This window comes from Equus asinus, chromosome 6 (genome assembly GCF_041296235.1).
Source record: "Equus asinus isolate D_3611 breed Donkey chromosome 6, EquAss-T2T_v2, whole genome shotgun sequence".
In the NCBI taxonomy this organism is placed as follows: domain Eukaryota; kingdom Metazoa; phylum Chordata; class Mammalia; order Perissodactyla; family Equidae; genus Equus; species Equus asinus.
The window spans coordinates 50567771-50594789 of NC_091795.1; the positions used below are offsets into that span (position 1 = coordinate 50567771).

General features: G+C 40.6%; 1 protein-coding gene across 8 annotated transcripts; it reads left to right on the forward strand.

Annotated features, from left to right (window-relative positions):
* The first annotated feature begins 1328 nt into the window (after positions 1 to 1328).
* On the forward strand, positions 1329 to 26996 carry FAM161A (FAM161 centrosomal protein A). 8 transcript variants are annotated; one of them, XM_044772524.2, is made up of 8 exons: positions 1460 to 1773; positions 2778 to 2888; positions 11819 to 12057; positions 13331 to 14488; positions 14852 to 15019; positions 16635 to 16734; positions 23713 to 23867; positions 24336 to 26996. In XM_044772524.2, exons 2-8 carry the CDS (start codon positions 2883 to 2885, stop codon positions 24472 to 24474), a joined length of 1965 nt encoding a protein of 654 aa, XP_044628459.1. In that variant the 5' UTR covers positions 1460 to 1773; positions 2778 to 2882; the 3' UTR covers positions 24475 to 26996. The 8 variants fall into 8 exon arrangements, 5 of the variants coding, with proteins under 5 accessions (XP_014712940.1, XP_044628461.1, XP_014712941.1 ...); XR_011503998.1 differs by lacking the exons at positions 2778 to 2888; positions 24336 to 26996 and adding an exon at positions 22739 to 22915 and having other exon boundaries at positions 1329 to 1773; positions 23019 to 23854; XR_011503999.1 differs by lacking the exons at positions 2778 to 2888; positions 24336 to 26996 and adding an exon at positions 22739 to 22915 and having other exon boundaries at positions 1329 to 1773; positions 23083 to 23854.
* The last annotated feature ends 23 nt before the right edge of the window (positions 26997 to 27019 follow it).

Below are 27019 nucleotides of genomic sequence, written 5' to 3' on the forward strand. Positions count from 1 at the left end.
ATTTTTCCTATAATGATGTAAGTCGTGTCATTTTCTTCTTGTAGATCTGTCCATTTCTGTTCTATATACTTTGAGGCTATGTCATTAGATATCTGCAAATTTATAATATTGCTGGTGAATTTGGAATATTGCTGGCGAATGGAAACTTTTCTGCTCTTCTACACAAACACACACACACACACTGTGTCCTCCACACTCATTCCTTCTATTCTATTCTTGCCTAATCTTCCATTGTCAGTGCTTCAGCATCTAGACCTGTCTTGCTGTTTGGGGTCAGGTTTATACCTAATCCCAAGAGGGGCACATGCAGCCGCAGAACCAGCTGCATATGAATGACTGGAAGTCCCTACTCTGGACACTTGGGACATCCATACCTCATGGGCTTCCAACTCCAGCTTCTGCTCAGAATCCAGCCAGCATCTGTTTCAGTGTGCAAAGCAAATCTCAGCAAAAACAAAGAGAAGCCTGAAGGAAGTGGGGGAGTAGGGGATTTTGCAGGTGTTAACACTCCAGACCGGCGAACAAGAAAGGCTTGGAAACAAGAAAGGCTGAAACCTCAGAGATGGGTTCCGGGCAGCGCACGCACGCTGCATAGCCTAACTTTATGGTGACGAGGGCCAGGGGCAGGAGGAGGCTAAAGAATAGGGAGGGGAGGTTGCGGCAGCCTCAGCTTCAGCAAGAAGCAGCTTAGGTAGCAGGTGGCTGAGACTACATCCCGCCTGCTCTTTTAAGGCTAGGCCTCTCCTACAGCCACGCGGGGTAGGGGCAGGGCACCATTTGAAGCACCCAAATCCCGAATGGGCAATGCTGATGGGGTGAGGTGGAGATGGAGTGTGTCTGTGGTTACTGGTGAGCGCTCGCACCCTCCAACTCTACCACTATAAAGCTGATGGATCCAAGCAAGCAACCGCCCAGTTCACACACCTGCACCGTCACTCACTGGTGGGTGGTCCAGGAGCCACCCAACGCTGGCTTTTATTGGTCAGGCCAAGAAAAACACGAGTAGGATAACTAGCAGCCTCCTTCGGATTGGTCGATTTCTGCCAGCTCTCAAGTCAATCAGAGTAAAACGTACCTCACTCTTTCCCATTCTCCCGCTCCCGAGGGAACCATGTAGCAGGATGTAAACCTTGCCACTGTTCTGACGCCCCCGCCATACAGTAGCATACCCTGCTTTCTCCTGCCGCCGCCATGTCCTCGTAACGTGTTATTTCATGCACTGTTTTTTGCACAAAACGAGGTGTTTAATGTGAGAAGTCTACTTTTAGGCGGTGAGGCGCGAAACCGGGGAAGAGGTGCCAGCCAACCCTCTAAACCGACAAAGACTCAGGATAGGATAATGACTCCTGTTATCCAGGTGGCGCCCGTCTTAGGTCTACGGCAGCGTGCGAGGATTTTGAGTGACTTTTGGCCCCTGGCGGCCCCTGTAGCGTTCCTAGTTACCGCGGCCCTAGTAACCGCCCGCCCCAAGCAAGGAGCCGCCGGGTCGCCTGAGGCCGCGCCAGCTTCCCCTCCCCGGGCCAGCGCGGGCGCTCAGGCCTGGGCGGCGAGGTGATGGCCGCCTCGCACCGAGCGGGAAAGCTGCTGGCCTCCAGTTTCCAAACCCCGGAACGCGGGGTAAATCGCAACACCGGAGCGCGGGTCGCCCAATACGAACGCCAAGACCCCTCAGAGGCCCTGGCGGCGGCGGCGGCGGCGGCGGCCTTGGAGGAGGAGGGAGAAGAAGAGGAAGAGGAAGAGGAGGAGGAGGCGGTGCAGCCGGCGCGGGCGCCGGTAATACAGGGGCGGGACGTGGGCTGGGGCTGGGCGCCGGCTGAGGGCCGGTCCGCGTCCGCGCGGGGCTGAGGATCGGGCTGGGACACGGGGCGCCCTGTCCAGATCCTCCCCACCCGGTAATGCTGGCCCACTACCTTCTCTCTGCCCCCACGGAAAATGCTCAAAACCGAGGCTTTGAAAAGGCTTTTAATTTTCACCAAAGAGATAGTTGAAAACTTTCTCAGCATTTACTTTATTTCTGGAGTGCAAAGTACAGATCTTTACTCCTTATGCTCTAACATCTGTTGGAATAGATATTTCCTTTTCTTTTTAACTTGAGGAAACCTGATCTACCTTATAGTGGATAACCCACAAAAATAAAGCGTATCAGCCGTGCTGTCAGCTGTGTTTTGTCGTCACCTAAGGTCTTGCTTATTAGTGCATCTTAACACAATACATGAGAGGCAGTGTTTATACCGTCAAGAGTTCAGTGGGTAGATCAGACATAGATATAGTTAAGCATCCAGAAAAGCAAATTACTGAGTTTCCAATGTTTCCCAAAGGTCGCTTCAGGGTAGGGTGAGACAGCCTTTTCACTGATCAATTTTCAGTGTCAAATGTGTCGTGAACACCTGTCTGCCACGTAGAGAGCCAAATCTGCCATCTGCTCCATTCACTTAAAAGATGGGAACCTTGAGTTTTGACTAGCAATCTGCAGATATAAAACTCCTAACCCGCAATTAAAGATTCTTAATACTATTTGTCCAAAGCTTCTCAGTACAAAACATTATGGTCTGGAGCTAATAGAAATCACTAGATATTTTGGAATTCGAATCTCTTTAATCTGCACTAAAACTGTTAATGAGAAAATCTGTAGCAGCACCTCTTATGGTCAATATTTCAGCAACAGACATAAACTGCTTGAGGTTATTTAGAGTAAGGCAGGGTGAGACCCTCAACATGAACCAGGCTCGGAGTCCTAGGACCTGTTTCATTCATGATAAAGTTTCCCTTCAACACAGGTTTCAGGAGCCATCACAGGAGGCAGAGTGATGGAGGAAAAGAATTTGATGGGAGGAAAAGAATTTGGAGTCCTGGATTAGGATCCATGCTCTGCCATTTGCCTGATGATAGTAAGATATAACTTCCTTCAATCTCAGTTTCCCTATCTGTAAAAGAACTATAATAATTGTCTCTCTTTCTTGTCTCACTGGGATGTTATGAGAACCAAGTGACAGAATGTGTGTCATATCTAAAGATCAGTTTGTATAAATTAGTAATAATAATAACTGCCAATGGAACTGTTGTTTGAACAACTCGCCCGAAGATTAAATTCTGTTTTGGCTTGCTGTGGTAGAGGAGTCAGTCATTTCTGTAGCTGTGTGTATAGAGTGCCCTGTTAAACTGCAAATGTGTATTAGAAACATTACCTTAGGAGAGACTAGTTATGTAATGAGCTGGTTTCAGAGGGACAGGATCCTACCACCCTCTCTCCCCCGAAATAAAGGAAGCTGAGTCTTATGAGTTTGGCAGTGTCCTGAGACCACCACACTTGAAGGATCCAGAAGCAAAACCTGGATAAGCTGCCGCAGTAGGCCTGATAGCCAGAGGACACTGGGGCTGGAGGAAGATGCACAGGAAAGACAGTGCAGGAGCCAGGCTTGGCCGCCTTCACCGTTTGGCTTGGGTCTCTACCTTGATGTTTTTCTTTTTTTTTTTTTTTAAAGATTTTATTTTTCCTTTTTCTCCCAAAGCTCCCCGGTACATAGTTGTGTATTTTAGTTGTGGGTCCTTCTAGTTGTGGCATGTGGGATGCCGCCTCAGCATGGCTTGATGAGCGGTGCCATGTCTGCAGCCAGGATTCAAACCGGGGAAACCCTGCGCCGTGGAAGCAGAGTATGCGAACTTAACTATTTGGCCACGGGGCCGGCCCCTCTACCTTGATTTTTAAAGGTTAATTTGTCTCAACTTTGTCGTCTGTAAAATGTAGTAAACTCAGATACTGTACCCACTACGCAAGATTGATTAGAGAACCAGCTGTCACAGGCCCCTTTCACTCCTTTGGTTCACCAAAGCCCACCCCCTCCACACACCCGTTGTAGGACTCTGTGCCCATATTGGGCCCTGAGGCATGTTCCTTGAATCTAGCCTCAGCTGAGGGTATCAGCTCATAGGCTTTGGTGTGTGATTGATGATGACATGGGCAAAGAAATATTCTATAATTCACAGTTAAAATTTCACTGACTGATGGGGTGGCCTTCTCTTTTTCAGCGAATTTTTAGCGTTTAGTAGGTGCTTGTCACTGACTATTTAGTGTGAATTAAGCCGACATTGTTCAAGTTGTCACAGAGCTTCCAGTCTGGTGGGAGGTTAGACAATAAAAAATCAACAGTCAAGTAATTATAAGATAGGAAATGTTGGGAAAGAAATGAACAGGCTACTATGATTTAAAAAGGGAGTTGGAGGGAACCTACTTAAATGAGTTAACATTTAAGTCGATGCCTGATAGATGAGAAAGCAGCCATTTGAAGAGTTGAGGGGGGAAAAGCATTCCAGGCAGAGGGAACAGCATACGCAGAGGCCCTAGGATAGGAAGAGAAAGAGGTTTGTGTGATTAAGTATCTAAAAGAAAGCCAGCAGGACTGGAAAAGAGAGAGGGAAAGAGGGGAAGGGATGAGATTGGAGAGGTGAGCAGGGCCTGATCATTCAGGGCCTTATAGACCAAGGTAAGGAGTTAAGTGTTTATTATAGGTGCAGTGGGAGGTCCTTGAAGGCTTTTAAGAGATAGGACATATTCCTATTTAGATTTTTTTTTTCTGTTTTTAAGATTGGCACCTGAGCTAACATCTGTTGCCAACCTTTTTTCTTTTTCTTCCTCTCCCCAATGCCCCCCAACACATAGTTGAATATTCTAGCTGTAGGTGCTCGGGCTCTGCTATGTGGGACGCCACCTCAGCATGGCCTGATGAGCAGTGCCAGGTCCGCGCCCAGGATCTGAACTGGTGAAACCCGAGTCCACCGAAGCAGAGTGCATGAACCTAACCACTCAGCCATGGGGCCAGCCCCCTATTTAGATTTTTTTTTTTTTTGAGGAAGATCAGTCCTGAGCTAACTACTGTTTTTGCTGAGGAAGACTGGCCCTGAGCTAACATCCATGCCCATCTTCCTCTACTTTATACGTGGGACACCTACCACAGCATGGCTTTTGCCAAGCGGTGCCATGTCCGCACCCAGGATCCGAACCAGTGAACCCCGGGCTGCCAAGAAGTGGAACGTGCAAAATTAACTGCTGCATCACCCCAGGCCGGCCCCCTTATTTAGATTTTTAAAAGATGACTCTGATGGCTTTGTGGAGAGTGATTGGAGAGTTTGACAAAGCAGAAGTAAGGAGGTTGATTAGGAGGCTATTGCAGTAATTCAGGTGCCAGAGGCAGTGGCTTGGACCTAGGGTCCGGGGAGATGGCAAGAAGGGGACAGATTTCTCTAGAATGGATAGGACTTACTGTTCGATTGGATGTGAAGGCCAAGGAAGAGGAAGAAATCGAGAATGCTCGTTCCCAGGTTTCTGGAAAGTAGAAACTAGCTGCACGGACAGTAATGCCGTTTACTGAATTGGAGATGACTTGAGGAGGAATAGGGATAGAGGCTGGCTGGGAATCAAAGTTTCAGTTTTGAACATGGTAAATTTGAGATGTTATGAAAGGACCAAGTAGAAATGTGTAGGAAGCAGTTGGGCCTATGAAACTGTAGTCCTGTGGGGTCTGGGCTGGAGATTTCTATCTGGGAGTTTTCAACCTTTCTAAAACAATGGGAATGGATGAAGTCGCCTAAGGAGAGAGTGCAGAGAAAGAAGAGAAGGGGCTCAGTGTAGAACTCTTACAAACCTCAACATTTAACGGTCGGGTAGAGAAAAAGAGGGCAAAAGAGATTTAGGAGCAGCTACAGTGGTAGAAGGAATATCACTGCAGTGTGGAAGTCCACATTCATTCTTTTTAATGATGAGAGAAAGCGTCAAATTCTTCTAAGAGAAGGGACGTTTCATCCCTGAAACAGGAGGGAAGGAGAAAAGGGGCACAAAAGCGGTCAGTTTTGGGGGCCGGCCCCGTGGCCAAGTTGGCGCGCTACGCCTCACCGGCCCAGGGTTTCACTGGTTCGGATCCTGTCTGCGGACATGGCACCGCTCATCAGGCCGCGCTGGGGCGGCATCCCACATCCACAACCAGAGACACTCACAGCTAGAATATACAGCTATGTACTGGGGGGATTTGGGGAGAAGAAGAAGGAAAAAAGAAGCAATCAGTTTTGTAGGTGAGAAGATGAGGGAATTTCCCTCTGATAGTTTCTGTTTTCTTAAAGAAATATAAGAGTTATCATGGGCAGCTGAGGGGTGGATGTGGGATCAGGTAGAAAAGCGAGGGAGAGGTAAGCAGCGTTGCTTGGGGAATGCGAGAGCCACCTTCCAGGAGGAATACAGGAGGCTCCAAGCAGATCGAGTATCCCTTAGAAGTTACTCAGTTTTTATATTCACAAAACATTCCTTTTTTTTGGTTACATTTTGATTATGGAAATAATGCATGAGCACATTCTCCTTTTAAAATATCAAATGTCATAAATAAGGCTTTGGCCCTTTTTTTTTTTTAAGATTTTATTTTTCTTTTTTCTCCCCAAAGCTTCCCCAGTACATAGTTGTATATTTTTTTAGTTGTGGGTCCTTCTAGTTGTGGCAAGCTTAGGCCCTTTTAACACCTCTCCCCCCAAAAAAAATCTGGGTTCCCTCCTCCCTCCCCACTGGTGCTCAGTGTTTTGAAATGGACATATATTCTTCTGGGCTTTTTCCTGTCTCCTGTGTACATAATATTTTAATATGTGATGCATCTTTTATATGCATATTGTTCTGCAACTTGCTTTTTTTCTCTTATTTATTGGGGCTTTACCCGTGTTAGTACCTGTAGATCTGCCTCATTCCTTACAAATCCTTTCAATGAAAAAAAAATTTTTTAGTAAAAATTCTAGAATTGCAGATGATACTAGATAGACTACAGCACAAATAATTATGGGTGCTGATTACCAATGAAGAACATGAGCCTGAAGGAGTCATCCTCTAAATGGGTCAAGCCAATCTAGGGAAGATTATCCTCTAATCTAGTGGCTGCAGGTACAACATTCCACAAAAAGCTGAACAATTAAAGGGAAAGGGCGCTGTTTTAGGCTCTTGGAAAATAATGTCCCTGGCCTAGGTTGTTTGATCTACTAAATATTTTCTTCTATGTAGAGACAGTTAAAGATGAAATTAGACTTGGAAGTCACTTATTAACCATTCATCTGTTTTAGTAAGACACTATGAGACCAGTTTATCTGAAAAGTTGCAGCTAGTGTTAACAATATTAAGCTGAAATGGAATGGATACTGTGCATAAGTGTAATTTTCAGACCTGCCACATCCCTTCAGAAGCTACTCATCCTTCTATATCTTTTTCAAACAGTTTTTTTAGGTCCAAATAAATTTTATCCTTTTTGTGAAAATGATTTTTATAAGGCCTTCCTTTAAGGGATGTTCTAGAAGAATGAATGGAGAGAAAATGGATGCTTTTGCCTAAAAACAGTTCTTTCGAATATCCTCCCTGTTTTAATGACACTTTTGGGAAAATAACCCCTTTCCTTAATACTCAGTAGAATATAGCTCTTGAGAGCAGCCAGTTTTTCCTTGAATGATTCAGGCCTTTGTGAGGGAATACATGTCTTCTTCCTTTGGTGGGAACTTCATATTTTTTTAGCTGTACATTCATTCGTCTGACAAATACTTATTGAGTATCTGCCATTGGTGAGGAACTTTTCTCAGCACTAGGGACACAACCGTGAACAAAGCAGACAAATCCTTGCCTTTGTGATGCTTTCTTTTCGGTATAGGCACGCATACAACACACAAATAAATAAGTAAAGATATGTAGAATGCCCTTTGGTGGTGAGCACCTATGAGAAAAATAAAGCAGAAAAGGGAGGCTGACCATGAGTCGGGGGAGAGGTTGTAATTCCAAATAGGGTAGTCAGTAAAGACCTTGTTGAGAAGATGACATTTGAGTAAAGACCTGAAGAGTGAGCAAGTTGGCCCTGCAGATAATCTGGAGGAAGAGCATCCCAGGGAGAGGGAACAGCAAATCCAAAGGACCCGAGCTGATTTTGCTGATTCTGTGAGCATCGGAAAAACTGCAAACTGGAATCCACCACTGCTACCAGAATGAACTACTGCTGCCTAGGGAAGAACCATTACTGGGGTGACGCAGGCAGAGAAGTAACGGAAGGAGTAAGTCCCTTCTTCCTCCTCCAGCCTTGCAGTCTCCTTCTAGCCCTACTTTAGGCAGAGTCTAGCGGGGAGCAGCTGGCAAAGAAGAAACGTGGTTTGCAGAGTCCCATTCCCAGTATCACATATCAGGGTGTAGAAGAATGGCACTGGAGCTGAGAGACAGTAGTTTAACACCTGGCACACCTACTTTCTGTATCGGAAGGCTGATGTTCGAAAGGTCAGAGCTCACATCACGTGGCTAAGAAGTATGGAACCTAGGCTTGAGTGAGAATGAGAATTCCACACCATGTCTGCAATCTTTCTTCCAAGTCATGAGAACACTCCAAACTAAAAAGTCACTTGACTTCCAGCCCTTTCAAAGGTCATAAGGGGGCTGAAACCAGGTGACCAGTGAGTGGTCAGGAGCTAGGAGTAGACAAGACATGGAAACCACCTCTTCCTTGCCCTAACCTCCCTTTCCAGGCTTGCTTCCCAAAATTGCTTTATGCCTTTTTTAATTTTTTATTTTTTTGAGGAAGATTAGCCCTGAGCTAACTGCTGTCAATCTTCCTCTGTTTGCTGAGGAAGACTGGCCCTGAGCTAACATCCATGCCCATCTTCCTCTACTTTATATATGGGATGCCTACTACAGCATGGCTTGCCAACCGGTGCCATGTCTGCACCCGGGATCTGAACCGGCGAACCCCTGGCTGCCGAAGCTGATCCTGCGAACTTAACCTCTGTGCCACCGGGCAGGGCCCTGCTTTATGCATTTTACTCTCCTCTTATCCTGCAACTGTATGCACCTTGCTCTCCACCATCCCTCCCAACCCTGCCACTTTTGCTAATGTCATTACCTTTGTCTGGAATACCTTTTCCCTCTTTCCTCCTACACTCTCTCTGATCCTTCAGATTCTTTGATTCTTCAACTCAACTCAAATATCACCTCTTCCAGGAAGCCTTCTCTCTTCTTCCAGACTCAAACCAAACAATAGCTCCCTTCATTTGAATGCCCTTATCACTTGGTCTTTGTATTTCTCGTGACCACTTTCTACTTCATGTTAGTCCTCCTCTCACTGCTTATGTAACTGTTGGTGTTTGCCAACGTTTCCATCCTCAGGTTCTTGTCTCTCATTGCCCCCACTCTCCCCAGGCAGCGTTATCTACATCCAAGCTGCACCTGCCACTTCTGTGTGCTTTGGTGGCTCTCCTATTTCCATCTCCAGCCCAGCCTTCTTACCAGGTCTCCAGATATATTTACCCACCTGTTTCCTGGACATTTGGTTGCCCTCCTATCCCCTCAAACTCCATGTGTCTAAGAGGTTAGTTTCCTTTCCCTAAAAGATTCTCCTCCCCTGTGTTCCCTATATTGATGAATGGCAGACCATCGTCTACCTAGACAGCACTCCAAACAGAAATCTTTTCAATTTCTTGCCCACAGTCCAGGCCATTGTCCAGTTGATGCTTCAGTCTCCTAAGTCTCCTGAGGCCGCCTCCTTTCTTTTGTCCCTGGCACTTCTCCCTTAATTCTGCCCTTAATAACTCTAACTCAGACCTTTGCGGCAGCCCATTAACTGCTGCTAACCTTGCTTTCCTTCACTCCACCCTACTTGCTACCAGAAGAATCCTTCTGAGCATTAGTGACCATGTCACTCCTCTGCTCACATCTCTCAAGGCTCCTGTTGCCTGTGACCTGGCCACCCAGGCTCTCAGTTGGGGCTCTTGACTTGCCTTTTTCACCTTGTTTCCCACCCTCCCCTGTGCTCCATATACCCTGTTCCCCAGCCCCACTTAGACTATTTACCTCTCTCTCAGCACGTCATCACTATTCCTTCCTCTGGTGGCTAAAAACCCTTCCTGCCCTTGGGAGGAGTGTGTTGTGTCTTTGGAGCCTATCAGACTTGGGATTGAATCCCAGCTCTGCTGCTTGTTAGCTCTGTGACTGCAGACAGGTCTCCTAACTCCTGCCAGCCTCAGTTTCCTCATTGAGAATGGAGGACCTGCCCATTGCGTCATCATGAAGTAACATATGATGAATGCTCCAGCACTGTGCCTTGGGTTTCTTTGTTTTTCTCTGCTTTCCTGATGTGGTAAACTTTGTCCTCATCCAACTCTATGTGTCTAGTTCGGCTCACCTCTGCAAATTCTGCCTCTGCTTTTCCCCTGGTCAGAATTAGGTGTTCCTTCTGTGAGCTCACAAGGTGTCTGATATTGGGACACACGTGGGCACTCATCTGTCTCCCTGCTCAGCTGGGAGCAGCTTGTGGGCAGGAATCAGGAGTTTTTTCTCATTCAGAGTCTGCTGTTGATTATTTATGTACATGTCTTCTCCTAAACTAGCTGGAAGCTTCTCGAAGGTGGAGTTTTTATCTGATATGTATCTTTTCAGCAGCTAGCTGAATGCTGGGTGTCTCTAAATGTTTAATGAATGAGGAGATTGACAAGGTACTCATCCCCACAGCTGAGAAGGTAATGGTGGGAGCACACACAGAAAGAGAAGATAGCAGGAAATTCTCTTAACTGAGTTGCATAACATACATAAAGTAATTCTGTAAGTCATAGATTTGTTGCTAATAAGTTTCTGCACACCAGTTCTATTGAAGAACACTTTTTTTCTCTGTTTTCTCTAACTCACCCCAAGTGGTACAACACTGGCCTCTTGTACACTGTCTTTAGCCCATTAAAAACAAAACACCATATCTATAGCTATTATAAACAGTTGATTCTTCTGAATTATCCTGTTGGGACAAGCTACTCAGATTTATTTCCTGGAGTCATATCAGATTGGACCTATAATTTTCCATAGCAATACGCCTTTTTCATTTTGAGTCTATTTCAAGCAGAGACTAAATTTAAAACCATGGTTAGCAGCCTTTTATGCTTAGTATCATAAATAATTTCAATTGTTTCTCAACTGAGAAAATATTAAAATTTTTATATTTATGGAGAAAAATGGGTGTTACCTCTTTAGTTGCTTCAGTTGAAAAAACTATGAGAGGTCTGTGAAAGAAGTGAGGGGAAAAGATCAGTCCAGCCCTTCCACGCATGACCTGTATATGGAATAACTATACCATGTATAGTTGCTATACTATACCATATTAGTCTTGTTCTCTTGTCACTCCAGAAGTCCCTGTCACCCGTGGGAGCTACTGCTCTTGTTGCCTGCAGGAGTGGTTGTTCTGAAAGTCCCTCCTACACCCTCCTATTCCTTCCTGAGGTCTCCCCCTGCCATCCAGGAGGGCTTCTCCTTGGCTCCTTGATGAGCCACTGAGAACTCTGTCTCCTCCCTTCCCCCATTCCCCTGACTTCTCCATTCCCCTGTCTCCTCTCCACTGGCACACCCTAGGGGCCCACACTGCGGGAGCCCAGCTGAGGGAGGGCATTGGGCTGTGCTTGCTTGGTTTGCAGCAGGAGGAACTGTGTTCTTCATCTTAGTTAAAAGTTACAACTCAGAAGGAGGCTCTTGATAAAGGGTGGTTTGGTTCTATCCGCTTATAATGTATGGGTTAGTACATGATCTGGGAATCTAACCATCCTTTATAAAATGGATTAAATAGCACTTATTTTCTGGCAACTTGGTCTTTCTCTCTCTCTTTTTTTTTGATAAAATATCATTAGGGGAAAATATAGCCCACAAATAACATAATCCATTGTAGGTATATAGCCCACAAGTAATGGATAACCTAATTAAGTGGAGTCTTTCAGAAGCAGCATTGGGAATCAGTGTCAACTTAATTTGTCCATCAGATCCAAACACTGTATAATAGGTTTTTCCTCCTATCAGGCTGATTTTAGCACCAACGTTTCTGGGGTGGATGAACAAGCACGTGTAAGCTGTGAGGACTTTGTGGACTTTTCTGATATTTTCCACTCTAATGAAGAATATTTCAGGAAACTAGAAGAGCTGAAGGCTGCCCACATGGAAACTATGGCAAAGTTAGAGAAAATGTACCAGAATAAATTAAATTTAAAGGAGGTTCAGCCAATGATCATCAGAGAAGAAGATTCTAGTGTCTCTTCCGGGTAAGTTTGTACATCATGTTACTGGTTGACTGTAAAATAAAATGCACTAAAACTGCAGAATAAAATTGTTTCAGAATATTTTCTCTCAAATATCCCTTTGTACTTTTAATAATATATGGAGGTGGGATTTTGTTCAAAATGTTTAATGGCTTATAACCTACTAGGTGACTTCTTGCTTTAAGGATCATTTGGTGGCCATTTGGTCTTTTTTCTGTAACCCACCACTCATAGAACTGTAGACATGTATCAAAATATTTAGTCTGGGCCATTTTTAAATGATGAACATTAAAATTTAGTTTTAAAAGCCCTTTATAATATGTGGATTGACATGAGTTCCTTAAAGGTATAGTACAAAGAGTTCAGGACTAAGATATAAATCTGATTCAAGTTTTCAAAATAGCCTGTCATTTCAAGACCCATTTCTGCTATAAACTCGCTTGTTTTGAAACTTGAGGCAAGTCCCTTACCTTATCCAGTTGGTCAGTGCTGATTGCACATCTCCTGTGTGCCAGACCTTGCCTGGGCACTGAGTCAGAATCAGGATGCCCTCAAGGAGCTCAAAGACTAGCTGAGAACCAAAATATTGCAATACAGAAGGATGTAACAAAGTGTTATGGAGTCAGAGGAAGAAGCAGTTGATCATGTCAGGGTGTTGGTGGAGGGATGCAGGTGGGAATTTTCTACTGAAGTGTCACATCTGAGTTCAGTCTTAAAGGGGGTGTAGCTGCAGCAGAGGCAGGAAGCAAGGAGTGGCCTTCTAGGCAGCAGAAACCATGTGTGCAGAGGCATGGTGGCATGAGAAATCATGGTGTGTGAGGAACTTCACATGCTTGGATGTGACTTAAGAACGGTGACGTGCGGGTAGGGAGAGGCGAGATGCAGAACTGGAAAGGTGGGCAGGGGCTAGTCTTGAAGGGCTTTATAATCTAGACTCGACTGTAACGATGACAGCCATGGAAAAGTTTCAAGAAGGGGAGTGCCATGATCAGAGGTATGTTTTAAGATGGTGACTTTGGAAAACGTGGAGAACTCAATCGAGGTTAGACACAAGGAGCCTCTGCTGTCTCAGGTTCTTCCCCTGTGAAATGAGGGAGTCGAATTAGATAATTTTTCTCCCAGCTCAATTCTAAATAACAGTGATAATTTTTACAAGCCCTATCCAGCTCCAATCTTCTAACTGATTATACTTTGATCTTAGAAAATATATAATTCTTAATTTTTATGTTTGGTCACGTACAACTGAAAATATAACTTAATTCTTCCTCTCACTTAGGTCTGTATCAGAAGAGAACTATCATCCTGTCTCATTAATGACATCGCCTTCAGAGCCTGATTTAGGTCAGTCTTCCTCCGTGGTTATGTCTTCCTCTGAAGACGAGTTGCCCAACTTAGAAAAAGAGTATCCTAAGAAAAACAGAATGATGACCTATGCTAAGGAGCTCATCAACAACATGTGGACAGACTTTTCTGTTGAAGATTATATTCAGTGTAAAGATGCTGACTTCCCAGCAGTTGAAAAAGCAAAGAAGAAACCAAAAGAATGGGTGCCAAAGATTACAGTACCTGAGCCTTTTCAAATGATGGTTAGAGAGCAGAAGAAAAAAGAGAACATGAAATCTAGATCAGATATTGAAATGGTAGACAAACTGCTCAAAAAACAAGATGATGATTCAGAGTGTAAGAAAAAATTCCGAGCTAATCCAGTTCCCGAATTTGTCTTTTCTCCCCTTTACTGCGATATAGTCAAGCAAAATGAAGAACGGAGGAGGTCTATGAAGGAGAAGAACAAAGAAGCTCTTTTGGCGTCACAAAAGCCATTTAAGTTTATGGCAAGAGAGGAACAGAAGCGAGCAATTCGGGAAAAGCAGCTGAGAGACTTTGTTAAGTCTAAAAAGAAAACAAATCGATTTAAAGCCAGACCAATACCTCGATCTACTTATGGTTCAACTACCAATGACAAGTTAAAGGAAGGAGAGCTCTGTAGAAACATTAGGATGCAGCTGAGAGCCCAAGAGCTTTTACAGAATTCATCCACTCTGCCTCGTAGGCCAGCTGGTAGAAGTTTTGCTACAAGGAAGCCCAAGTATCCTGAACAGCCTGAAAAGTTGAAGTGTAAATGCAAGTTGAGGTGCCAGACTGCTGATTTGGAAAACCTTCCTGAGAGATACCTCTCACAACAGAAGTATCCAAAACTCCTAACAGCCTCTAAACCATCTGATCTTCAAGCAGCCAGCTCACATGCATCCACTAAAAGAGAGAAAATTTTGGCAGACATTGAAGCAGATGAAGAAAATTTAAAAGAAATGCGTTGGCCTTATCTGTCTCCAAGGCGCAAATTACCAGTAAGAAATGCAAGTGCAAGGCCTGTGCCTTGTAACGGCAGCCCTGTGGTGCCCACAGTGTCTTCCAGAGGAAGAGAACAAGCCACAAGGTGAGTACCTGGGACACAGGACTGAGTGACGCGTGGTTGCTAGAATCGTGTATACAGCTATTTATTGATTTTATGTTGGTGAATTTGAAAATATGAAGAAGTTACTGTATTTGTGATATATTTTACTATGTAATGTAGAACATTTTGCCAGAGAGTGTTTTTCTAAGAAATGAATGTATTTTCCATTTTATGAATCTTTGGGGATAGAAAAGGTTACAGTCAGTCTATTGATTTCCAATTTCACAAGTCAGATCCTTTTCAAAGGTTTCCTTTTTTGACTGTTGAATTATCCTGTGTTAAATCTTTGCTAAACAACATTCTCATTGGCTTGAAGTGAATTAAGCCTTAGTTTGTTGTCCTCAGGAGATCACTTGAGGAAAAGAAAATGTTGGAAGAAGAGAGAAATCGGATCCTAACTAAGCAGAAGCAAAGAATGAAAGAATTGCAGAAACTCCTGACGACTCGAGCTAAGGCTTATGACTCACATCAAAGTTTAGCTCAAATGTCTAAATCCAGAGTAAAATCTCTCAGGTATCATGAAAGAATCCTGAACTTCCAGATCACTGGTTTTCAAACTTTGTTTTTTAAATCAGTAAATACCAATATATGAACAGATTCAGACTAGTGTTGGTATTTTCGTTTCTGGATTCAAGTACTATCAGTTACTTGTACTCAACATAGATATACACGCTCACACTCACTCACTCACCTCTTGGTGAGAACCAACATGTAGGCTCACCTCATGGTGAGGACCATGAAGCCATGTTGATGAACAGAAATGTTTTATATTGTGGCCTTAGTTAATAGTTGTAATCTTACATCAGCATCGAATCTTTTTCTTTATATTATTCTAGATTGCACAGTACAATATTGAGAAAAATCTTGATTCACACAGATAAAGCTCCTTTTTAACAGCTTGCTGTGTAATCTCAGAATGTTCCTCAATAAACAGGTGTGTCAGAGAGCTTTGTTCTAAGGTCTGCATGAAATCTGATAGCACAAATTAACACATTGATGTTAATTACCATCAGTTATGTGTCAGTTAACACGTGTGTTAATGGTTAGTGGTATGTGTTGCATTTTGTTATAGTTTTAATATAAGTAAATAAAAATATTTGCAGAAGCCCTTTACAGAACACTGGAATTCTGCAGTACAAAGTTTGAAAACCAGTATTCCAGAGGAACGTTTTTATGTTGTGACATAAAAATGTTCATATTTAAATAGGAAAATATCTCCCCGAAAGCTGGGTAAGTAATATAGTTTATTAATTTGTAATCTGATTTATAAGTACCCCCGAAAAATCTATATTTGCTTTTAATTACAGGTATTTCTTTTTGAATGTATATGTTGTATAATAATAATTATATCCCTTTATGATATATATTATATATATATTCCTTTATAATGTCTATCAGTGTAATTCATTGATCCAGGGAGCTTAATTTGATGCACTTGAGTAAAAAATTCCTTAGAAAAGTAAACTGGATTTTTCTTAATACCAACTTTTGTATATTTAATTATCATTTTATAGTATAATTATTTTCTGTAATCCACGAAGTTTTATTATCTTGGTAAAGTTAGTATATTTTACATAGAGAAAATAGCATTGTTTAATTCATTATAGGATCTTGTCCAAATAATAAGTACACTTACTGTGAATTTATGTATTTTGGTTCCTGTTGCTCTGTTATATTCCCATATTTCTCCCCTCACCTGCTCCCTTTTAATTAACTTTGCCACCAACCTATAGGAGATCTCATTTAGGGGAAGAAGAAGAGCAAGGTCTTGTTTTCAGAAGAAATTCTTTAAAGAGAAGACATCTAATTTGGAAGAAATTTTCTTGGTTTTATACACTTATAAATGAGCTAAGAGGGCATTCATTTATCTCCTCAGGCCAGTTTGAAGCTCCTTAACACGTTAGGTCTTGAAGATTTGAGAACCTCGAAATACCCAGACTGTTGCCAGGATGTAAAATGTGTGCTCTCAGAGCCTGGCATTTTTATTCTGCACTCCATGCAAATTTGCCAGTTTAGAAAAGGAATTGTGGTAAACTGTGCTCATAATTTAATTTCTGATTTGTCATCTAAGCTAAATGTTATATGTGCAAATTCTTTTTAAAATTCCATTCCTTTTATTTGATTTTAGAAAGAGTGAAAAGGAAAGGATGAGAGAATACCGACGAGAACTAGAAGAAAGAGAAGAAAAATTAAAAAACAGGCCACTACTCTTTGAAAGAGTTGCTCAGGTTGTGTTCGTTGGAATTTAAGAGCTATTGTCAGCTTTTTTTTTTTTGAAATATCTCCAGCTCCTAATTTACAGTCTGTTTTTCTTATGTGTTATATAATTTATTGAGACATAGTATCATTTCTGTGACAGCTTCATCAAATCAGTCAAGTGAGTAATTTTGCTTAAAATCTGAGCGTGGAATCTTGTTCATGCGGCATGTGAGCTTGATAAAGAACATGGTGCTAATCCAGTCATTTTCAAAATAATAGTTTCACAACCTGTTTTTAATGGCTGGTCTCTTTTTAGTACCATCTTAGCCAAATACTAAGATGAGGCTTCATTATATGATTTAGAGGTCTTTGAAGAATTAAAAAATGAAACAAAATGGCTAACTGAATCAGATTTATTTCTGCCAGGTTTTTTTTTTTTTCAGTTTCATTCAGATATAATTGACATACAGCACTATATAAGTTTAATGTGTACGGCATAATGACTTGACATCCATATATTAAGAAATGATTACCACATAAGTTTAGTTAACATCCATCACCTCATGTAATTATCAAAAAAAAAGTTTTGTTTTTCTTGTGAGCAGAACTTGTAGGATCTGCTCTCTTAGCAATTTTCAGATATACCATACAGCAGTGTTAACCATAGTCATCATGTTGTACATCTCCTGTACTTATTTATCTTATAACTGGAAGTTTGTACCTTTTGACTACCTTTATCAAATTCCTCCTGGTAACCACAAATCTTATTACTTTTTCTATGTGTTTGGTGTTTTTGTTTAGATTCCACATATAAGTGATATCATACAGTATTTGTCTTTCTCTATCTAACTTATTTTACTTAGCATAATGCCCTCAAGGTCCATTCATATTGTCACAAATGGCATGACTTTCTTTTTTATGGCTGAATACTATTCCAGTGTGTGTGTGTGTGTGTGTGTGTGTGTGTGTGTGTGTGTGTGTGTACTGCATTTTCTTTATCCATTCATCTTTCACTGGACACTTAGGTTGTTTCCATGTCTTGGCTATTGTAAATAATGCTGCAATGAATGTGGAGGTGCAGGTATTTCTTCAAGATAGTGATTTCATTTCCTTTGGATATATCCCCAGAAGTGGAATTGCTGGATCATATGGTAGTTCTATTTTTAATGTTTTGATGAACCTCTGTACTGTTTTACATAGTGGCTGTACTAATTTATGTTCCCACCAACTGTACACAAGGATTCCCTTTTCTCCACATCCTCCCCAGCATTTATCTCTTATCTTTTTGATAATAGCCACTGTAACAGGTGTGAGGTGATATCTCATTATGGTTTTGATTTGCATTTCCCTGATAATTAGTGATATTGAGTACCTTTTCATGTACCTGTTGGCCATTTGAATATCTTCTTTGGAAAAATGTCTATTCAGATCCTTTTCCCATTTTTCAATTTGATAATTTGTTTTTTTGCTGTTGACTTGTATGAGTTCCTTATATGTTTTGGATATTAACCCCTTATGAGATATATGATTTGCAAACATTTTCTCCCATTCTGTAGGTTACCTTTTCATTTTGTTGATTAGTTTTTTTTTTTAAGTGAGTTTATAATTTTCAATCTTATCTACAATTAGTCAGAGGACTTCCTTTTTTCTTTTGTGGACTTTCTTTTATTTATTTATTTTTTAATTTTTATTTTTTTCAGATGTACATCATATTTCGAATTCTGTATACATTACATCATGTTCACCACCCGAACACTAATTATAGTGCATCCCCTCACGTGTGACCCTAATCACCCCTTTTGCCCTCCCCCCTACCCCCTTCCCCAGTGGTAACCGCCAGTCCAATCTCCAATGCTATGTGTTTTTTTTTTTGTCGTTTTTATCTTCTACTTATGAGTGAGATCATATGGTATTTGACTTTCTCCCTCTGACTTATTTCACTCAGCATAATACCCTCAAGGTCCATCCATGTTGTCACAAATGGTCGGATTTCATCATTGCTTATGGCTGAGTAGTAGAAAGGACTTACTTTTTATTGGAAAAATAATTTGGTCTTATAGACAGTGAATCCTGGATTTACTAAATTTACACTCAGCTTTACAGTCTTTTCCTTAAGAGAGATTTGTCAATTTCAGATCATCCTCTCTTTTGTACCCATAAGGGAGAGGTTCCTACAGGTGACGTGGCTTAACAAGAGACAGAATCAGTGGAGGTTACAGGTGCTGTGTTGTGAATTTCAAGCTGTTACATTTGGAGCTTCCTGCCAGCACATACCTGGGATAGATGGGTGTCCTTACAGGACTGTCCTTGTCAGTGATTCAATGAGGACCAGGAACATGTATTGTGGGTAAATTTACATACTACAAATCTCTCAAAGTTATGGGAACCCTTTACTTACTGATTTGGATATAATTTTATGTAATGCTTTTTGTTTTAAGGGGTGGGTTTCTATTTTTAACATCTCAGTTTCAACTTTAGGGGAAAAAATCATCATGAGTTGTTCTGCATTACTCAGCATAAAGTGACTGACTTTTGGCTCACAGTAGTTATCTCCAGCTCCCAACTGCAGGTTTTTATGTCCGATTGTCTGGTGGATATGTCTGCCCAGGTTTCCCACTGGCATCTTACATTCATCTAGCCCCAGCCTAAATCCTGGTCTTTGATTTCCTGTTTTGGTTGGGCCACAATGTAGATGACTGGGAACCACTTTTTCTCCCTATTCAGTTGTCACTGAGAGAACTGACAAATTTGCTTCCTAAATAATTTTTGGATCTGCCCTTCTCCATTCCTGATAGTGAAATGCTAGGCGAAACCTCTATTTCCTGAGTTATTATAATGATTTGACTAATTTTCCTTCCTTGCTTTTTGCAAAGCCATCCATTATATCTTCATCTTGCCACTCCCATTCCCTTGCCAAAATGTTAACCCTGGGTAGGTAGTTGATAGCCCCTGATGACACTGGCAATCATCCATTTTCACTGATTCCCTTCGTTCTCATTTTCAACAAATGGTATCAAGGGGTCTTGTCACTGAAGTCTCTAAACAGTGCGGTAAGGTATCCCTGTATTACAGAGGGCGTTCCAAGAAGGTAACTCATAAGGCTTATTGTTAGTAATAATGGACCTAGGAGTGTAACCAAAGTCAGTCTGCTTCCGAACACTTAACACAAAGCTGTCCTGCTCTCTCCCAAGAGATGCATCCAGGAGTCTGAGCGTGGTATACAGGATCCTCTGCTCAATCCCTGCTGACCTCTTTAGTTCATCTACCACTGCATTCCCCACACCCCTTACTATGTACATCGTTTACTTTCAGGCCATACAAAACCATTAGTTTCAAATGTGAAATCTCTATTCCTGCTATTTCTGAACACCCTTAGAGCCTCTTCCTATCTTTCCTCCTACTCTTTCAGGTCTTAGCATAAAATCACTTCTTGCTGTTTTCCCGGTTTGGGTTGGTGCCCTTTCCTCTGTGTTCTTTCATTACCCTTTGCACACTTCTGTCTTTGCTCCTACCACATTGTGTGGACATTAACTGTTTAACAATCTATCTTTCCTTCCAGCTAATTACTTTTAAAGGTGGTGATCAAATCTTTGTATTCCCAGCACCTCAGACAATGTCTGCCAACAAGGAGATGTTAAACATTTGTTGAGCCAAAACTGAACTATTACGATCCAATTAGCCAGATAATGACCTCTCATCTTCTCTCTGGGATTAGCCCAGGCTGAGAGCACTACCCTGATGTATTAGTCATGAGTCTCAGCATTAATAAGCAGTTTTGCCATGCTGTGAATTCCCACTGTTTCTAAGCACCAGAGAAAACGTGGCAAAATAAGTGGTGTGTGGGAAATTTAACCCATAAAGAAATTTTAATGTGGAAAACATAGGTTACTTTCGTAGCTGATATTTCTTTTACCACTTTTGGTCCTCACATATGCTGTTCCATTTTCCCAAAACGCTTTTCTCCTCCTATATATCTCTTAGCTCCCATGAGGGCTTGTCACAAAATAAGTATTCAGTAATTATTAAATAAATGAAAGAATTACTATAAGCTAAACTTATGATTATAAAAAATAAGTCCTTTTTTTCCCTTCAAACTAGGGTAGTGATTGTAGACAAATTTTTATCCTTACTTGTTATTTTGGTTTCCTGAAGAAACAAAGCTATTTTTTTGGTTTCCTTTTTATTTTATTTATTTATTTATTTATTTATTTATTTGGTGAGGAAGATTGTCACTGAGCTAACATCTGTGCCAGTCTTCCTCTATTTTGTATATCAGATGCCGCCACAGCATGGCTTCGTGAGCAGTGTGCAGGTCCACGCTTGGGATCTGAACCTGTGAACCCTACGCTGCCGAAGTGGAGCGTGTGGACTTAACCACTATGCCACCAAGCTGGCCCCCAAAGCTAATTTTTTTTTGACAGTCTTTAATAGTAAAATAAAATAATCATACAGTTATTTTAACTGTTCCTTTTATCGTATAGTCTTTATAATTCTTTTGCAATGTTAAATGCAAGGGGGAAATAATTGTTTCACTTAGGAACAATTACACACTATTCACCGTGATATAAAATATTAAAAGACAATTCTATATACAGAGTGACTGGCAGTGACTTACCATTCCTTTGGTTTTATTAATGTAAATTAGTACATTTTTTTCTTGTAGTCTATTTTGCTGTAACTATCGCTGCTAAGTAACAGCTGCTGTTCAATAAACTCACTCACCGTTTGGTGCCTTACCCATTTATAAGTGTTCATGGCAGTTTTGCTGCTGTTGCGTTATCCCCCAGCAGGCTAACCCTATGAACCAGGACACAACAAATCATGTTGTCCTGTTTTGTGGAAATCATGGGATCTATTAACTGAGTAGATATTAAAACGAAGTTTAAACCAGATTCAGATGAAGGCCTTACAAGCACTAACTTTAATTAGTATCATTTTCATCTGTGTTGCATTTAATTTGCTTAACTCTAATATACTGTTCTTAATGCATTCATAGTTAGTTTGGGGTTTCTGCATTCTGCTTACAGTCTTTGAGGCATAGTTCTCATCTTCTCACTTTGCCATACCTTTCACTTCCCCAAGGCTTGTCTGTTGGTCTGGATGCATTTTTACTTACTTTTCTAAAAATTGTTGTTATTCACAGTGGGTGCATTTTAGCAGCAGTTTAAGGGCTTCTTTCTCAATTTTCCAGAGTGTCAGGAAATGCACTGGTGATAGTTTTATCCGCTGTAATCAGTCTTTGCTATTTTGGTTTCTCCCGTGGAACACTAGACTCCATGGTCCCTCAGTATGCTGGAGTCCCTGGGTTAGGCAAATATCTGACACCTGCATTGCTAAAGTCAGGCTTTAGGCTACCTTCAAACTCCGGGATGACTACTACCACTTAGCGAAAGCAGCATGGTGGAGTGAAAAAGACCCAGAAAAGGGTAAAGAGACTTGGTTCTGCCACTCACTATCCTGTGACCATAAGCAAGCCACCTAACCTCAGCGCGGGTAGAAGGAGTGTCTTGGTTTCCTTACTTGTTAAATTTGGGGGCAAGTCTGGGTGCTCTCCCACACCCGTTCCAGTATGAGATACCATTGGTACATTGGAACTGGGCCATTCCTAGTTACCTTGCTTTCGTTGAGGTCCAGATGCTAATTCTTGGCACTATACTACTAGTTCATATCCACTCATAGGAGCTAGAAGTGGACTAAACCTGAGGCACTAGTGTGAACCCTAGTCTTGTGGCTCCCTAAAGCCTGTGGGCTCAGGAACTGTGAGGACTTCAAGCTTGCTTCAGATATGAGAGGGTCATCACAACTTCCACAGGTCCCAAAGCCAGGAAGTAATATTTTGGAGATTTGAACCCAGTTGTAAATTCATGTTCTTTTTGCTGTATCCATGGCTTCCTCCACAAAGTAAAGATAACACTGATGATTTTATCATCTTTCGTGGGTCGGAGATATGGCTTATAAAGAGTAAAAATTACAATAGGCACGTAAAATAAAAGAACACTCTGATAACTAGTACATAAACTTATTTTCTTATAGATTTCTCCAGATATCCTTGAATAGACATAAAAGTGTATGAAACAGATTCAGTATAAAGAATAATTATAGATCAAAACTCATGTGGCCACCACCCAGGTTAACAAATTGAGCGTTGCCAGCACTCCGGAAATGCTGTTTGGCCCTCCCAGATCAAAACTCTCTCCCTCTCCCCTGGAGGTAACCACCTTTCCAACTTTGTTTTGTTTTGTTTTGTTTTGTTTTTTGAGGAAGATTAGCCCTCAGCTAACTACTGCCAGTCCTCCTCTTTTTGCTGAGGAAGCCTGGCCCTGAGCTGACATCCGTGCCCATCTTCCTCTACTTTATATGTGGGACACCTACCACAGCATGGCATGCCAAGCAGTGCCATGTCCGCACCCGGGATCCCCACCGGCGAACCCCGGGCCGTCGAGAAGCAGAACATGCGAACTTAACCGCTGCGCCACCAGGCCGGCCCCCATTCCAACTTTTGAGATAAGCATTTCCTTGTTTTTCTTTGCAGTTTTACCACCTATGTACCTATCCCCAAACAATGTAGTTTAGTTTTGTCTGTTTGGGGACTCCCTGTAAATGAATCCTACTCTATGTGCGCTTGTATTCTGCTTCTTTTGCTCTGTATTATGTTTGTGAGATCCTCCAGGTTGTTCATTCATTTTCATTGCTTTATTTTACTCTGTTATATGAATAGACCACACTTTATTTATCCATCCCAGTGTTGATTGATATTTGGGTTTTTCCAGTTTTGAGTTGTTACAAACAGTACTATCCCGAACATTCTTGCACATGTCTCCTGGGCACATATGTAGGAGTCCCTCTGGGGATATACCTAGGAGTGGGGTCGCTGGTCAGAGGGTATGCATATTTTCAAACGGCTGTGATTATTGAATTTAATTTTCACCTGTGCTTTTAACCCATATGTTTTTAGTGGAAATTTAAAGTCCTTTGTTCTCGTCTAAAAAGGTTTGTCTTTCCTATAGAAAAATGCAAGAATGGCAGCAGAAAAGCAATACTCTAACACCCTAAAAGCACTAGGAATATCTGATGAGTTTGTTTCAAAGAAAGGCCAAAGTGGAAAAATATTTGAGTTCCTCACCGATCAAGAGATGAAAAGTTTCACTGAAGAAAAAGAAAGGTAACATATGTGAGATGTCTGAATGGTTTACCTTTGAAAAAATTCTTACCTGCAGGAAAGCATAAAATTCTGTTCTATGATATTCTAAAAAGGTATTTTACCTAATGCAATACATGTGAACTGTTGTAAAACATATTGATTCTTTAACATGTTTGACACATTCAAAATATTACACAGCGATGAAGTATCTTGTTTTTAAAGCAGAATAGTTTAAATTTCTGACTGAAATAATGAAAATAATAACATGCTTCCAAATGAAGTTTAAAGAGTCAATCAAGTTTTGAAATAAATTAGTTCTCAGAGGAATATTTACTTCCCCAGTTGGCACTTTGATAGAGTTTTCTTGATAAACTGGAGCTCATACACTTGATGAAGAATGACTACATGATGGCATATATTGCAAAGGGTTTGTTTACCTTTAAACCAAATCATTTTTCCTTTGAAAGATTGATAAATTTCTTCCTCTAGCTTTAATGGAGAAGAAAAACTAGAAGAAAGAGAGAATGAGGAAGAAAATTATTTTATTGATACCAACAGCCAGGATTCTTGCAAGGAAAAAGATGAAGCTGATGAAGAGAGTGGAGAAGAAAAATCTGTTGATGAATAAAACAGAATCAGCAGGGCCTCCTCTCTGTGCCACACTGGTGTTTGCAGCCTCGGTGTCAGCAGCCGCGCGTGTGGTGTTAAGAATGTCGATGGGAACCCCTCCCATATGTGCAGGGCACTGAAGCAAAATCCTCCATCGCCTGAAAGGGCCGAATCCAGCTCATTGGTCATTTGGTCGGTTAGACTAGGCTTTGCCTATTCAGCGTTTTTAATTGCTGCATATTGTCTGTTTGCAACTTTGATCTTACTTGTATTTTTAAAAAGCGTTTTTGAATCACAGCTGTCACAAACTGATTAATTATAAAAATATACATTACTTCATTATTTTTGGTGGAAAAAAATGGCTTAGCATTGAGGGCAGAGAGAGGTATTGGCCTTTTGTGATTTGTTTGAAAAAATTTCTCTGGAAAGCAGGAATCAATAAATATTTTAAAATTAGACTATTTGCCTATTCTTTTTCTCTGCAGTGTATCCCACAAAATGAACCCTCAAACGTGTTTTACTAGGCATTGTAAGTTTCTTATCTGAGCCATTTAAAAAAACTATTAAAACATAGAAAAAAATAGATACTTGCAAATTTACATTCATTTCTGCACTGAGAATTTACTATTAAATTATCCATATCATCATCACTTTTTCTCTTTACCTCTAGTTTTATTCCAAATTATTTTTGGTGTGTAAATTATTAGAAAAATTTTTATACTAGTTTTTTTAACCCTGTGTGTTATGACAGATGGAAATAATTATTATAATTGGAGGCAAATATCAACCTTGTTTTATATATGATGAAATTGTGCATACCAACTTGTCCAAGGCAAGTCTCCAAAGTAATTCAGATTTAATACTAGAGCCAGTTGTGCTCAACTTTTTACATATTATTGCAGACACACGTTGTCTTTCTGTGCATGATAATTTGATTTTATGAATCTATCATTTTTCTCTTTAAGCAAATTTTTGTTTTAAAATTTCAACCAGTCATAAAGATGTGATAGGGTAGGACATTTTCTTTTCTAAAAACAATCCCTCCTTTAGCGAGGATGAACTAATAAAGGTGTGTATAGTAGCAATGTTTCCTGACTGGCAATTTGTACTTTAAATCAAGAAATAAAGTGATTTTTCTCAGTCAAAAGCAAATGTTTACTTGTAATTCTTTTCCTACAGTTTGTGTTAAACTATTTGTCACTATTGTTAGATTTGTAAACTCCTTGAGAGTTGACACCATTTTAAAATTCATCTTTGTATTCCTTTAATATTTTGCACAGGATTGTACTTAATAAAGGCTTGGATGAGTAACTAGACAAATATGGTTTTTAATTATAATTACTTCAAAATGAGTACACATGAGATTAAAAACATTTCCCTTCCAATTTATTGAGAACCTGTGAAACACAATCCACAAATTGTAATATTTAAAACATGACTTGGTTTCAGGACCAATCTTCAATTTCCTTTTCTTTAAAAATGGGAATAGTACCTATCTTGGGTAGCTGTGGGAAAGATTGATGAAGTCATCTATGGAAAAGCTCTTTGTAAACTAGGCTATTCAGATGATAGTGTCAGAGGACAGAATATTCCTGAAGAAACTTTTAACTTTAAACATACTTTTATTTAAATGAAATACAAAGTGATTTAAATATTATTTTGTTAGAAATAATGTTTGAATCACTTTTTTAAAAACAGTGATCTGGTAAACAGAGCTAAACTTAAAAGACACTGGCAGTTTCAAACTATTCTATGCAAAATCACTATTTTTTTTTTTAGAAAGCACCATATTGACAGCTAAAAGATTTCTTTAGTGTGTGGCATTACACAGTGATGGTCAGAAGTCAGTGTGAAAGATTACATCAAATATATTTGTTAGGTAGTAAATAACCTTGAAAATTTTGTACATTTATATCATCAGAATTTCCTCCACAATTCTTTTCACGTGTAGGATTGTCTGTTATTTATGGTTAGCCTGACATCAAGAAGAAGGTTATGCTCTTATTTCCTTAAATAAATAAAAATATTACTGGGTTACCTAGTGACCTCATACTTACATATTTCTTTAGAAGAAGTGATCTGGGTATTGGAGGGCTAAGTGATTTTATATATATGTATATACTGAATATATTCATGTAAAATATACAGTATGTATAAATATATACTGTATAGGCACACATACATATGTACATATAAGATGGAAAACTTAAGAAATTATTCTTTTACTCCATTTATTTAGTCTACACGATAAAACAAGCATGCCTATAAGGATATCAGGCATTTTTCTCATGGACAATATTTCTTAAGTTAATTCTAATAATTGGAGAGTAACAAACATTTCAACATTTGGACCTAGGCAATAAAAATCACAAAAGCTAAAATATTGCTTCACTGCTTTAAAAAAATTACACTGTTCTCAACCATCATATGCTTGTATGTATATGTGTATTTTTAGTGGTTATTTTAGAGGAAACAAGTTCTTGTGAAATGAAGTTTTGTCAATGTATTGTAGTCTAAATAAAGCGAGTACTTTTTCCTGAATGCTCTAGGCACTGTCATTTCTT

Bases quoted from the DNA above. Each gene is read 5' to 3' on its own strand.
- FAM161A (XM_014857454.3), top strand. From the start codon at position 1,555: ATGGCCGCCTCGCACCGAGCGGGAAAGCTGCTGGCCTCCAGTTTCCAA. The intron at 12,058-13,330 runs GTAAGTTTGTAC...CCTCTCACTTAG, and splicing joins GATTCTAGTGTCTCTTCCGG to GTCTGTATCAGAAGAGAACT. The intron at 23,868-24,335 runs GTAACATATGTG...TTCTTCCTCTAG, and splicing joins TTCACTGAAGAAAAAGAAAG to CTTTAATGGAGAAGAAAAAC.